Below are 15,077 nucleotides of genomic sequence, written 5' to 3'. Positions count from 1 at the left end.
ACGGGGGAGAGAGAGAGAGACGGGGGAGAGAGAGAGAGACGGGGGTAGAGAGAGAGACGGGGTAGAGAGAGAGACGGGGGTAGAGAGAGAGACTGGGGAGAGAGAGAGACTGGGGAGAGAGAGAGACGGGGGAGAGAGAGAGACAGGGGGAAATAGAAAGAGAGATGGTGGGAGAGAGAGAGACGGGTGGAAAGAGAAAGAGAGACGGGGGAGAGAGAGAGACGGGGGAAAAGAGAAAGAGATGGTGGGAGAGAGAGAGACGGGGGAGAGAGAGAGACGGGGAGAGAGAGAGACGGGGGAAGAGAGAGAGACGGGGGAAGAGAGAGAGACGGGGGAAGAGAGAGAGACGGGGGAAGAGAGAGAGACGGGGGAAGAGAGAGAGACGGGGGAAGAGAGAGAGACGGGGGAAGAGAGAGAGACAGGGGAAGAGAGAGAGACGGGGGAAGAGAGAGAGACGGGGGAAGAGAGAGAGACGGGGGAAGAGAGAGAGACGGGGGAAGAGAGAGAGACGGGTGGAGAGAGAGAGACGGGTGGAGAGAGCGAGACGGGGGGAGAGAGAGAGAGACGGGGAGAGAGAGAGAGACGGGGGGAGAGGGAGACGGGGGAGAGAGAGAGACGGGGGGAAAGAGAGATGGGGGGAGAGAGAGAGAGAGACGGGGAGAGAGAGAGACGGGGAGAGAGAGACGGGGAGAGAGAGAGAGACGGGGTGAGAGAGAGAGAGACAGCTCTCCCTGACCCCCCTTGCATCTCTCCCAGCCCCCCTCACACCTCTCCCTGACCCCCTCTCAGCTCTCCCAGCCCCCCCTCACATCTCTCCCTGACCCCCTCACATCTCCCCCATCCCCCCATACATCTCCCCCAGCCCCCCTCATCTCTCCCAGCCCCCCTCATCTCCCCCAGCCCCCCACATCTCTCCCGGACCCCCTCCCCCAGCCCCCCTCACATCTCTCCCTGATCCCCTCACATCTCTCTCTGACCCTTCACATCTCACAGGGGTGAGAGACCAGTGTGGGGGAGCAGGGAGGTAAAGGAATTGGGGTGCTCAAGCCCGCAGCAACTCCATCCGAAGGCATAAGTATTAATAACCCCTGGAGATACCAATGGGAGTGGGTAGGCAGAATAAAGACATGTAGGTATAATGCCCAACTATAATAGTCTAAGCCAATGAACCCTACTCACATCATCTCCAGGTTTTTTCTGCCGGCGTGCAAGCAAGAAAGGATCCAGAATCCAAAGACATCCAGTAGAGAAAAAAACGAATGGCGCACAGCCAGGGAGCCAGGTGTGGAGTAAAAAAAACTTTTCTTTATTGCAGCATGGTGAGAGACAAATTCACCCCCTTGGGGGACACAGATAGAGTGAATTTGTCTCTCACCATGCTGCAATAAAGAAAAGTTTTTTTACTCCACACCTGGCTCCCTGGCTGTGCGCCACTCGTTTTTTTCTCTACTGGGGGAGCAGGGAGACCAGGGGGAACCAGTGGAAATAAGTGCAGCCTGCAACCAGTGCAAATACAAATGGACACAAGGAGGCAAACAGCACAGGACACAAGCAGGCAAACGGCACAGGACACAAGGAGGCAAACAGCACAGGGCACAACCTCACCTCTCTCTGCAGCATGCTTTTCTCCGTTCTTTGGCCCCACCCCCAGGCTCCTGCCACCTCCTCCTGATTGGCTGCATTGCACAGCAGCAGCCAATCAGGATGGAGCAAGTTGCCCAGTCCCTTAGCAGAAGCCCTGCTCTCTCCCTTCTCGCACCGGTTCTGCGAACGGAGGAAATTTTAGGCACAGGTTTGCACGAACCGGTGCGAACCGGCTGAATCCCACACCTGGCAATACCCCAGTAATGCTGCAACATTTCTGTGACATTTCTGCAGACAGACTAATGGCCCATCGGATTAACACAGCAGGGATCCCTGGTCAGTTTGAATGGGACTGCCAGGGACCCCCGCTGTGTTAATTCGATGGGCCATTAGTCTGTCTGCAGAAATGTCACTGAAATGTTGCAGCATTACTGGGAGATTGCCCCAGATTTTCCCAGGCAAGTGTTCGGATAATTGTGGCTGCACCTGTAGTACATGTTAGCGTGGGAAATAGACTTACACACCCTAATAGAAATAGAGGTCTGGAAGCAGCCAAAAACTCTACTTGTGTTGTTGTAAAAGAAAATATTTACAAAATGTTATACCTGTGGTATTTCACCCCTGTCAAGTTACAGTGCACTCAATGTATCCCGCCGTCCCTCCCCTGTGCTGGTGGGAATGTGGTAACCTGGGCTCCATCCTGCGTATCTGGTGGGAATGTGGTAGCCTGGGCTCCATCCTGCGTATCTGGTGGGAATGTGGTAGCCTGGGCTCCATCCTGCGTATCTGGTGGGAATGTGGTAGCCTGGGCTCCATCCTGCGTATCTGGTGGGAATGTGGTAGCCTGGGCTCCATCCTGCGTATCTGGTGGGAATGTGGTAGCCTGGGCTCCATCCTGCATATCTGGTGGGAATGTGGTAGCCTGGGCTCCATCCTGCGTATCTGGTGGGAATGTGGTAACCTGGGCTCCATCCTGCGTATCTGGTGGGAATGTGGTAGCCTGGGCTCCATCCTGCGTATCTGGTGGGAATGTGGTAGCCTGGGCTCCATCCTGCGTATCTGGTGGGAATGTGGTAGCCTGGGCTCCATCCTGCGTATCTGGTGGGAATGTGGTAGCCTGGGCTCCATCCTGCATATCTGGTGGGAATGTGGTAGCCTGGGCTCCATCCTGCGTATCTGGTGGGAATGTGGTAGCCTGGGCTCCATCCTGCATATCTGGTGGGAATGTGGTAGCCTGGGCTCCATCCTGCGTATCTGGTGGGAATGTGGTAGCCTGGGCTCCATCCTGCGTATCTGGTGGGAATGTGGTAGCCTGGGCTCCATCCTGCGTATCTGGTGGGAATGTGGTAACCTGGGCTCCATCCTGCGTATCTGGTGGGAATGTGGTAACCTGGGCTCCATCCTGCGTATCTGGTGGGAATGTGGTAGCCTGGGCTCCATCCTGCGTATCTGGTGGGAATGTGGTAGCCTGGGCTCCATCCTGCGTATCTGGTGGGTATGTGGTAGCCTGGGCTCCATCCTGCGTATCTGGTGGGAATGTGGTAGCCTGGGCTCCATCCTGCGTATCTGGTGGGAATGTGGTAGCCTGGGCTCCATCCTGCGTATCTGGTGGGTATGTGGTAGCCTGGGCTCCATCCTGCATATCTGGTGGGAATGTGGTAGCCTGGGCTCCATCCTGCATATCTGGTGGGAATGTGGTAGCCTGGGCTCCATCCTGCGTATCTGGTGGGAATGTGGTAGCCTGGGCTCCATCCTGCGTATCTGGTGGGAATGTGGTAGCCTGGGCTCCATCCTGCGTATCTGGTGGGAATGTGGTAGCCTGGGCTCCATCCTGCGTATCTGGTGGGAATGTGGTAGCCTGGGCTCCATCCTGCGTATCTGGTGGGAATGTGGTAGCCTGGGCTCCATCCTGCGTATCTGGTGGGAATGTGGTAGCCTGGGCTCCATCCTGCGTATCTGGTGGGAATGTGGTAGCCTGGGCTCCATCCTGCGTATCTGGTGGGAATGTGGTAGCCTGGGCTCCATCCTGCGTATCTGGTGGGAATGTGGTAACCTGGGCTCCATCCTGCGTATCTGGTGGGAATGTGGTAGCCTGGGCTCCATCCTGCGTATCTGGTGGGAATGTGGTAGCCTGGGCTCCATCCTGCGTATCTGGTGGGAATGTGGTAGCCTGGGCTCCATCCTGCGTATCTGGTGGGAATGTGGTAGCCTGGGCTCCATCCTGCGTATCTGGTGGGAATGTGGTAGCCTGGGCTCCATCCTGCGTATCTGGTGGGAATGTGGTAGCCTGGGCTCCATCCTGCGTATCTGGTGGGAATGTGGTAGCCTGGGCTCCATCCTGCGTATCTGGTGGGAATGTGGTAACCTGGGCTCCATCCTGCGTATCTGGTGGGAATGTGGTAGCCTGGGCTCCATCCTGCGTATCTGGTGGGAATGTGGTAGCCTGGGCTCCATCCTGCGTATCTGGTGGGAATGTGGTAACCTGGGCTCCATCCTGCGTATCTGGTGGGAATGTGGTAGCCTGGGCTCCATCCTGCGTATCTGGTGGGTATGTGGTAGCCTGGGCTCCATCCTGCATATCTGGTGGGAATGTGGTAGCCTGGGCTCCATCCTGCATATCTGGTGGGAATGTGGTAGCCTGGGCTCCATCCTGCATATCTGGTGGGAATGTGGTAGCCTGGGCTCCATCCTGCGTATCTGGTGGGAATGTGGTAGCCTGGGCTCCATCCTGCGTATCTGGTGGGAATGTGGTAGCCTGGGCTCCATCCTGCATATCTGGTGGGAATGTGGTAGCCTGGGCTCCATCCTGCGTATCTGGTGGGAATGTGGTAGCCTGGGCTCCATCCTGCGTATCTGGTGGGAATGTGGTAGCCTGGGCTCCATCCTGCGTATCTGGTGGGAATGTGGTAACCTGGGCTCCATCCTGCGTATCTGGTGGGAATGTGGTAGCCTGGGCTCCATCCTGCGTATCTGGTGGGAATGTGGTAGCCTGGGCTCCATCCTGCGTATCTGGTGGGAATGTGGTAGCCTGGGCTCCATCCTGCGTATCTGGTGGGAATGTGGTAGCCTGGGCTCCATCCTGCGTATCTGGTGGGTATGTGGTAGCCTGGGCTCCATCCTGCGTATCTGGTGGGAATGTGGTAGCCTGGGCTCCATCCTGCGTATCTGGTGGGAATGTGGTAGCCTGGGCTCCATCCTGCGTATCTGGTGGGAATGTGGTAGCCTGGGCTCCATCCTGCGTATCTGGTGGGAATGTGGTAGCCTGGGCTCCATCCTGCGTATCTGGTGGGAATGTGGTAGCCTGGGCTCCATCCTGCGTATCTGGTGGGAATGTGGTAGCCTGGGCTCCATCCTGCGTATCTGGTGGGAATGTGGTAGCCTGGGCTCCATCCTGCGTATCTGGTGGGAATGTGGTAGCCTGGGCTCCATCCTGCATATCTGGTGGGAATGTGGTAGCCTGGGCTCCATCCTGCGTATCTGGTGGGAATGTGGTAGCCTGGGCTCCATCCTGCGTATCTGGTGGGAATGTGGTAGCCTGGGCTCCATCCTGCATATCTGGTGGGAATGTGGTAGCCTGGGCTCCATCCTGCGTATCTGGTGGGAATGTGGTAGCCTGGGCTCCATCCTGCGTATCTGGTGGGAATGTGGTAACCTGGGCTCCATCCTGCGTATCTGGTGGGAATGTGGTAGCCTGGGCTCCATCCTGCATATCTGGTGGGAATGTGGTAGCCTGGGCTCCATCCTGCGTATCTGGTGGGAATGTGGTAGCCTGGGCTCCATCCTGCATATCTGGTGGGAATGTGGTAACCTGGGCTCCATCCTGCGTATCTGGTGGGAATGTGGTAACCTGGGCTCCATCCTGCGTATCTGGTGGGAATGTGGTAACCTGGGCTCCATCCTGCGTATCTGGTGGGAATGTGGTAACCTGGGCTCCATCCTGCGTATCTGGTGGGAATGTGGTAACCTGGGCTCCATCCTGCGTATCTGGTGGGAATGTCCCAAGATTAAACTCTATTAGGCTGATGTGAGTCACATATATGTTCTCGCAAGAGATATTCTGTAACTGTTTAATTGGTGCATGAATCTCAACAAATGTGATGTATTCTTTGTACCAATCTCGGGACATCTCCCCCTTCTTCCCTCCCATCCCCCTACCCTATTATTATTAAAATTATTATTATTATTCAATTTCAGTAATTTATTTTTACCCTGTACATTTTATTTTGATGTGCTGTCTTTGTTATGATTCCTTGATATGAAAATGCTACAAAAAAGTAAAAAAATAAAAATGAAATATACATTCTCCCTCTCCCTCTCCCCCTCCCTCCTCCTATTCTCCTTTGTGTTCCTGACCTGTGTCTCTTTTCCCTTCTGCAGGCGATCTATTGGGCCACGCTGTGAACAATCCTGAGTCTCTGATCCAGATGCCCACGGGCTGCGGTGAACAGAATCTTGCTACTTTGATGCCAATACCGTTTGTGCTGAAATATCTGAATTGCACGGGTCAGCTGACTGCGGAGATTAAAGACAGAGCAGTGGGATTCATGAGTAATGGTAGGAATTCTTCACCTCTCTGCACAGTACCATTAATGTTTGGTGTGTGTTTCAAGAACTTTGCTTAGAACCTTGTTGTCTGTAGTTGTATGCATGTGTGCGCGTGTTATCTAGAGAGATGCTTTCTGTCTGCATGTAGTAAAGAGGGGTGGAAATCCTATGCTTTCTCTACCCATATATTCCCCTCACTGTTCTTTCTCAGGATATATCAAGCAGCTTGGATACCGGCACTCTGATGGAAGTTTCAGCGCTTTTGGAGCAAGTCATTCTCAGGGAAGTGCATGGTGAGTGAAGCGTGACAATGTAAGCCCAGAGCCAGTCTGCACCCGAGAAAGCAAAGGGACGTGTGTGTAAAAGGGAGGAATCAGGAGGGCGGCTCCAGGGCAGCATTATACTGTATGAACAGCATCCATTTTGATGATGCATTTACATTCCTATCAACTTTATTTGTGGTCTAGTCATTATTTTATTAGTTTTCTACAGTTTTCCATTGTTTTGTTTTTTTTCCTCTAAAGATCTATCGCCTAAAGAGCTAAAGACCATTTATGAAGTGACTAATTGTCAATCCATATTGCCTTTTATACTTTAATGAAAGGATATCATAGAAGTAATATGATTAAGTCTTTTTGAACGTGTACTCATATAGACCAATTTCGTTACTGAATATTGATTATAAATTATATGCAAACATTCTGACTTAAAGATTGAAGATCCATTTACCATCTGAAATATCCCCAGACTAAACGGGGTTCATTTGGGTCAGAAACCCTAGTTCAAATATTAGGAAAGTTCAAGCTCCAATCCAACAGGTACAAATTACCATGACTGCAGTGTCTCCATGTCTTCTCAGTCTGGATGCTGAGAAGACCTATGATATGGTAGTGTGGGATCATTTATATACTGTGTTACAGAAATTTGGTATTGTGGGTGAATTTAGGAATGCTATTAAGAGGGTTTATACTAAGCCAAGAGCTAAGGTTTTTGCAGGCAACTCCACTTCATAAATATTCGATTTAAAAAGAGGGACTAGACAGGGTTGCCCACTATTTCCTCTACTATTTGCTATCGCTCTGGAACCCTTGGCTATCTATTTGAGGAATTGTCAAGAATTTGAAGGGATTAGGATAGTAAAAACAGAGATTAAAATTGCCATGTACGCGGACGAAACTTTATTATATATTAGCAGACCCGAAGTCGCCTATCCCGTTATTCTAGAGACTTTGGATATTTTTGGCTCATTCTCGGGCTATAAAATAAATATTACAAAATCAGAAGTCCTGAATATAGGATTAATCAAAATACCAGCTTGGCATGAAAAATGCCCTTTTATAACAGCAGTTACTGTAGCAGTATAAAATATTTGGGAATTTTGATTCCGTCAAACCTCAAAAAATTGTACGATATAAATGCCAGTGCTGTTATAGCCACATTATGCAAAAATCTCAGTATTTGGAAAGCTTTGCCACTAAGCATGCTTGGACGAATAGGACTTTTGAAAATTACAGGTATTCCAAGAATGTACTGTTTATTAATGATGTTACCACTATTATTACGAAAAAGAGACTCACAACGACTAAATAGAGAGATATAAAATTTTATTTGGGAAGGTAAGAAACGTGGAATCAGTCTGGCAAAACTGAAATTGCATAAAGATACAGGAGCTTGTTCTCTCCCTGACCTCGAAAAGTTTAATGATATATGTCTGTTCAAAATAGCAAGAGAATGACTAACAAACACACATATTTTGACACTCCCTGTGATAGAGAGAGATATTGCTGCTCCAATAGCCTTATCAGCCCTTACACAAATTCGGGATTAAAATATATCAGTAGCAGTAAGAAACAATATATTGTTCACAGACACAAGGAGAGCCTGCAAGAAACTTCTGGGCCTTTTAAAAGAACCCAAATCACTGATAAAATATTTGCCATTAGTAGTGAATCCAGATTTTCAGGTGGGCAATGAATCTATAATTTTTAGAGAATGGGAATCTATGGGATTATGTAAATTATATCTGTGTTATACTATAGAGAGGGGCTCAGTGCTCTCCTTTCAGGAAGCACAGATAGAGTTAAATATTCCTGCAGGCAATTTCTTGGCATATATGCAACTTAAATATTATATATTTTCTATTGCCAGATAACAGCCTACAGTCTTTGAATGTGGGTGTATATACTCTTATTTAAAACCAGATCCCTTGTTTAAATGTAAAATTCATCATATATATATAAACCTCTTACAAAGTCAGGGACCTTAGAATCTGGGACAGCCTTATAATCACTTGGAGGGGAGATTTCCAAGATCTCCCAGACTGGAATCTGAATTTACAGTATTTTAATAGGCTGAGAAGAGCAACTCCCACAGTGCATCTGCCTGAATGACAATTTAAGATTCCCAACAGAGCCTATATTAGTCCAGCACAATTAAAAACATTTAGACAAGATATCTCCAGTAACTGTCCTAATGTGGTGCGCTGATGCCAATTTTATGCATTGTATATGGGAATGTGGGAACAAAACCTTGCCGAGGCAATGAAAGAAGGGACCCCTATATACAGCACTCTACAGTATATACAGGATGATTACAAGATGTATTACAATTTAGAGAGTGACTGTGGCTTAGGATATAGGCTAAACTGATATTTTGGCTTTACCTGGCCAAAGTGGATATACTGTATTGTCTAAACCACTTTATTAAGTTGTGTGTTTGCACTGATAGAATGAGCATTAGTGGTGTAACAATGTGTCTTGTTGGTTTCTAACTTGGACACTCGCGATAAGTTACTTACAGGACATATAGGGATACACTATATGATGCCTGGTTTTTACCACTTTGGTTAAATTAGGTTCTCCATCCCTTACTGAGGTTGTAATCACATCCTGTATCAGCGAATGTGCGTCTTTTTTATGTACAATAAGCGTTTGTTTGTCCAACATTATTTTATATGCATCCTTAATAAAGGTTACATTTTAGACTAATCACTATTACTCGGGATTTAGAGTGCTGTACAGTATATAGGGGCCCCTTCTTTCCTTGCCTCTGGAAGGTTTCGTTCCCAAATTATTCAATGCTCCTAGCACCTTATCCCTTTGTGACTGTTGCAAGAGTTACATAGTTACATATAGTTACATAGTAGATGAGGTTGAAAAAAGACGTAGGTCCATCAAGTTCAACCTATGCTAAATTTAGACAACAGATACTTTATCCTGTATCTATACTTACTTATTGATCCAGAGGAAGGCAAACAAAAAACCCCATTAAGGGGAAAAATTAATTCTTTCCTGACTCCAAGAATTGGCAATCGGATTAATCCCTGGATCAACATCCTTCCCATGTATACTTATTTGGTATATCCCTGTATACCTTTCCCATCTAAAAAGATGTCCAACCTTTTTATGAACAAATCTATTGTATCTGCCATCACAGTCTCCATGGGTAATGAATTCCACATTTTAACTGCCCTTACTGTAAAGAACCCTTTCCTTTGTTGCTGGTGAAATTTCCTTTCCTCCAACCTTAAGGGATGGCCCCGAGTCCTTTGTACTGCCCGTGGGATGAACAGTTCTTTTGAAAGCTCCTTGTATTGTCCCTGAATGTATTTGTATATAGTTATCATATCCCATCTTAGACGCCTCTTTTCTAATGTAAATAAATCTAATTTAGCTAGCCTCTCCTCATAAGTTAGAATGTCCATCCCCTTTATTAATTTGGTGGCTCTTCTCTGCACTCTCTCTAGTTCCATAATGTCTTTTCTTAGGATTGGTGCCCAAAATTGTACTCCATATTCAAGGTGTGGTCTTACTAATGCTTTGTAAAGGGGCATAATTATGTTTACTTCCCTTCCATCCATTGCCCGTTTGATGCAAGATAAGAAATTATTTCCTTCTCTCATCTCCACCCCCTCCCCCCCCCACCACCACTCCACCCTTAACTATATGGGAATGTGGCAAGATCAGATGTTTCTGGAATTAAATCACCCAACTCCTGGGCATACTATTAAACAGGAAGATAAGCACAGATTATAGGCCTTTTTTGTTTGGGGTCATGACACCCTGGTTTACTCATCCAAAACAAGCCTTGATAGATCTAATTCTCCTTTCGGCATAAAGTGTATTATGGACTGCTTGATTAGATCCAGCTCCCCCTCTATTTCTCAACTGGTAACCCAAACAAATAGATCAATAGCTATGTTTAGATGGGAAGTATACTATGAAAATGTGCATAATAGACAAGAATGAATCCACAGATGGATTGAATTTACAGGACGTGATGGACACATGCAAGGTTCTGGGTCAAGGGTGCTAAAGAGCTATCTAGAGAGAGGTTGTATAGAGTTTTAATCTACAATATATGTACAAATTCAAAGTATGGTTGCCCAGGAGTTGGGTTAATGCTGGTATTAATGCTAGTGCTACTGGTTTGTTCATGTTTGTCTACGTGGGTTAGCATATATTCCTCTGTCCTACCCTGGTCTGTAGAACCCCTTAGAGGCCATCATTGTTTAGTTTATTTTTAATTTTTTTAATTTTTGTTAAATGTTAATATGTTTAATTTGATCAGATTTGATCGCTGCTTCGGTTGGTTTTATTTTATTTACCTTTTATTTTATAATCTGCTGTAAAGAGAAAACACGAGAAAGCATGTAAGAAGCCAGTTCTCATAGATCTGTCAGATAATCTAAAGACTTGGACTCAAAATTATTGTAATGCTTTCCATGAATTTGATGTAAGGGTAGCCATGCCAGTCTTGGCTACCTGTCTGCCCTGCCTGGCATATCAGTCTTGGTAAGTACAAGCATTGTCAGACATAATCCTGGGTTTTCCCCACCCTCAGGCAGCCTCCCTGAGTGACAGGGGTGGAGGTGGAACTTGGGTCTGTGTGCAGCCAATCCGGGTGCAGACCTTGTGCCCTCCCCCTCTGTGCTAGGGAAGAAGCACAGGAATTGTTCCTGTTCTGGGAGGAGCTGAACACAAACTGCCCCACTTCATTTCCACTGAGCTAAGCAAGTGAAAGGAGTTTCAGTGAGCTGCTGCCTACAATCACTGTCCGTCTCAATTACAAAGAAAAATGTCCTCCTTGGAGATAGAAAACTTCCATCTACCAAGGTGCTACCTGGTGGTGACCCTACATGAACATTACCATCTGCGGTGCATCTGCCCGCAATGCCGGCTTTGCAGAGGCGAAGCTAGCCCCACTGCGCAATGCCAGAACTGCGGGGCCTACTTTATGCGGCCTGCAAGCTGTGGGCCAGCCAATGCTTTTCTACCACACGACCGAGCCACCACACCAACCGGTGCGGCCCTTACAGTCCTCCCACTCCTTGGTGCGGACTTCCCTGACCATTAAAGCACGAAACCCCTCATGGGCCTGTGGGCCCTAATCCCGTGACCGGAGGCCCCAGTGTACCGGTGCCAACCGCTGTACCAGCTGTGATGCCTGCGTCGATTCCAGGACTGGAACCCTTACAAGTCGATCTACAGGGTGAGCGGACTGCCCAGGGAAAGTTGGGTGCGCTTCCCCTGGTGGCGTGAGAGAGCTCCAGGCCAATTGCTGCCATGGAATGTGGGTTGCCCCGACGCCATTCCCCTGAGGAGGTGTCCTTCCCATCCTCTGAAGATGATACGTGCAGCCAAGTGTCAGTGGGTTGCTATCCAACGGAACTGCGATCCAAGCCACTTGTGGCGAGAACAAGCCCTACCTACAGCCTGCGGCGGAGTCCAGATCCGGAGAGGTCCCTTCGGGAGGCAATGGTGCGTCTAGAGCCCCGGCTTAGTCCCAAGGCAGAGGTCGATCCCATCGGAGCGAAAGACGCGCCTGCGGTCGACCCGACGGAACCTGCGGACGTTCCCTACCTTCGGATTGGTGAGGCCCCATCATCATACTTCAACCAGGTTCCTGTTGCGGCCATGTGGACGAGGTACCAGGCGGTGCCTTGTTCGGTGTGCAAAGGAGCGATGACGCACTTACGGCGCTGCCGGATGTGATGTCACTTTCAGCGTGGAACCCGACCCAACCAGCAGGTCTCGCGAGAGTGGCCACCGGTGAGGACGATACCATCATGACACCGTATGGAGCTGCGGGATGCTATGCAGAGACAGGTATTTTGAGTACGGGACTATCTCTTGCAGCTACCACTAGGCCCGTGACCCAAACCAGAGGAAGGAGTCACAGTAACCCTGTGGCCACTGACTCTACTCTTATACCACCATCGGGACTTGCCATGGACTTTGTTAAGCCCTGTAAGGATTCCGCTCCTGGGTTTGGCTGGAACTCATCCTTACAGAACTATTCAGTTTCCAGACAAGCCCTCCGTAAACCTGCAATCAGGTATCACCTGTTTCTTTCTGCCTCCTGTGCAGCTCCGGCCTGATTGGCTTCCTGCGCTATTTAGTTGCTGCCTTTCCTCCAGGAAGTTGCTGAACATAGACTTTCTCAAGTAACTGTGCTTACCACAAGCATTCCTGTTTGGCCTGTCTTAGCCTTCTTCCCTATGCTTCCAGTACCTGTCGGTCTTCGCCTTTGCTGCGCTGAAGCAGCTACTCTGAAACCCTCTGTGTTCCTGTGGCCTGTTGGCATTCCAGTTCCCAGTGTCCTTCCAGAAGCTTTCCTACCTGGATGAGCTTGCACTATTAGTGTCTGCCTTGCATTGTAGTGTGTAATGTGTTGTTAACATCTGTATTGTATTTCAGGTTCCAAGCGAATGGATGGTACCCCAAATTCGTGTGAGGACATGGGATTCTTGGGGGAAAGGCTACATAAGCATATGTTTTCTTTTATATGAGACTTTGTTTCAATATATATTTCAATTTACAATAAAGGATCGTTTAAAAAAAAAAAAAAAAAAAAGCCTTTTTGGGAGGAGCCATACTTTTTAGGGATTGAAAAGTTGCTACAGTGAGCGCTGTGTGTGAGGGGTGCTGTTTGTAGGACTCTGTATAGATAGTTTGTGAGCTTTGTTCTCTGTCTCAGGCTGACCGCTTTAACCTTCTGGACCTTCGAACAACTAAAGCCGTACACCTTTGTTGATCCTAACGTCCAGAATCGAGCCCTAATCTACCTGGAACGCCTCCAGAACCTGAAAAGTGGCTGCTTCAAACCCACGGGGACTCTGTTTAACAGCGCATTGAAGGTAAGAGAGGCAGGCTGACCTGGGGGCACTGGGGGGGAGGGGAGGGGGGGCGAGACTGCAAAAGGCTGCTTAATATTGATGTTATAAAGTAATCCATGTCCTATTTACTACTAGAGGGGCCTGCAACACATTACCAATGGGATTCATTTGATAAGGCGAGAGGCTTCGGATTATAAATAGCTGGGGGTGAGGGGCAGGTTGGAATATTCTGTGAGAAAGATCTGCCTCAGACTTTTGGTAAAATACTTTTTGCTTTTTTCCCATATGACGATGAACCTTCAATTAAGCCTCGTTATCCTGCTTCTCATTATAGGGAACTTGAGCCAAAGTTTCCCCGCTGCAAAACCAGTGCAGAAATAGTAATGCAGAGAACAGCACCAGATTTATCAAAGACAAAGATCCCATTGATTGATATGTTTTGTTTTTCCCCTGGTAATGCTGGTGCTGTTGCAACTGGGAGCTGTAAATAAATAGATACACTTTGTAGTATTTCTCCTTGGAGGGGTTACACCGGCTCTGTGTATATTCCAGCAGGTGTATTATTAATGGCTCTTGTTACATTTTTATTTCATAGGGTGGTGCTGAAAATGATATCAGTTTCACTGCATATGTCGTCGCTATCCTGCTGCAGTCTGATTACCCAGGAGGGGTAAGTGATGTATCCTGCTACTTACTGGCTTCTACTCCCACCCAGTCTACTATCAGGGGAATTAAGCTTTCCATTATCTCCAGGGAAAGTGCAGCAAACAAGTGACCACAAGATGTCCCCATTGTCCTCTCTCTGTTGTGCGTTGCACAAGCTGTATCCATCTATAAACAGAACTGGTGCAGCACAATCAGAAGCTGATGCACAAACTCATTTTCCAAACTGACACTGGTGCAGTGTGTACAGAAGCATTGCAACCCTCTGTATGCACACACACTTCCTTTATACACAGTGTGTCCAAGCAGAAGCGATACCAGCCTCCTCTCTGATCATAACAGACTTCCTTCCCCAAAGGAAGAAAGAGAATTGAATGGCAACGTGGCTCACAGTTAATATTTTAAGTCTCATGTGTCTCCACTGCAGATTGGTGTACTTCTTTTTAACACTTTCATTTCTGCTTTGCACTCTCCTGAGCTGAAGGGGTCTCATTTTTACCACTGGCAAAGCATTCCATAAAACAAGAAACAAAAAGTGCCTGAATGAGTAATGTAAATGGTAATCTCTCGCTGGTTAATCGTAATATTTAACGGGACATTCACACACAGAATCATGCATTTTGCCTGCTAACTCCCTACCAATATATACATATTTTTACAACAAGCAAAGTAAACATGTCACTTTCCCTGGGTCCTAAGTACAGTATGTATAATCAAATCTTATACCTACGGCTCTCCCAACATTGTTGGATAATCAAACGACACAATTGGCTTCCTTGTATTAAACCTGCAGAGATTTTACTGTGTCATATCAATAACTTATAAATCCCCCTCCACGGTGGGGGCTCCGGGTCTTGCTGGACCCTCGGTAATAGTCTCACAGGGGTTCCAGCCCCCAACATCAGACTTGTCCAGAAGCACAGGAGGTTGTGTGGGGCCCCTTCAGCCATGGGCTCCAAGGTGGCCCCATGTGTTTCCTTGTGTTACAGACACCTCTACCAGCTTCCTATGCAAAGAATGTTTGTGTTGCGATGTGTGTTCTTTTGTAACACACAATGTATATAGTATGTAGCCCTCTTCCCCCTTAATAAAGAGTCTACCGGTACTGCCGTTACCTGTTGGCTCACAGAGGGCCAGAGCCTCCGCCACTGGGAACCTGGGAACCTGG

At 48.0% G+C, this 15,077-nt stretch overlaps 1 protein-coding gene across 1 annotated transcript in view; it reads left to right on the top strand.

Annotated features, from left to right (window-relative positions):
* The window catches only part of LOC142502043 (ovostatin-like), a 149,390-nt gene that overhangs the window by 112,002 nt on the left and 22,311 nt on the right, over nucleotides 1–15,077 (top strand). The window contains exons 24-27 of the mRNA XM_075612834.1: nucleotides 5,962–6,138; nucleotides 6,341–6,422; nucleotides 13,108–13,267; nucleotides 13,842–13,916. Coding sequence (XP_075468949.1) covers nucleotides 5,962–6,138; nucleotides 6,341–6,422; nucleotides 13,108–13,267; nucleotides 13,842–13,916 — 494 coding nt within the window. The remainder of the gene's footprint in view (nucleotides 1–5,961; nucleotides 6,139–6,340; nucleotides 6,423–13,107; nucleotides 13,268–13,841; nucleotides 13,917–15,077) is intronic.

The sequence above is a fragment of the Ascaphus truei genome, chromosome 8 (assembly GCF_040206685.1).
Source record: "Ascaphus truei isolate aAscTru1 chromosome 8, aAscTru1.hap1, whole genome shotgun sequence".
In the NCBI taxonomy this organism is placed as follows: Eukaryota; Metazoa; Chordata; class Amphibia; order Anura; family Ascaphidae; genus Ascaphus; species Ascaphus truei.
This window is presented reverse-complemented; position numbering and strand designations above follow the sequence as displayed.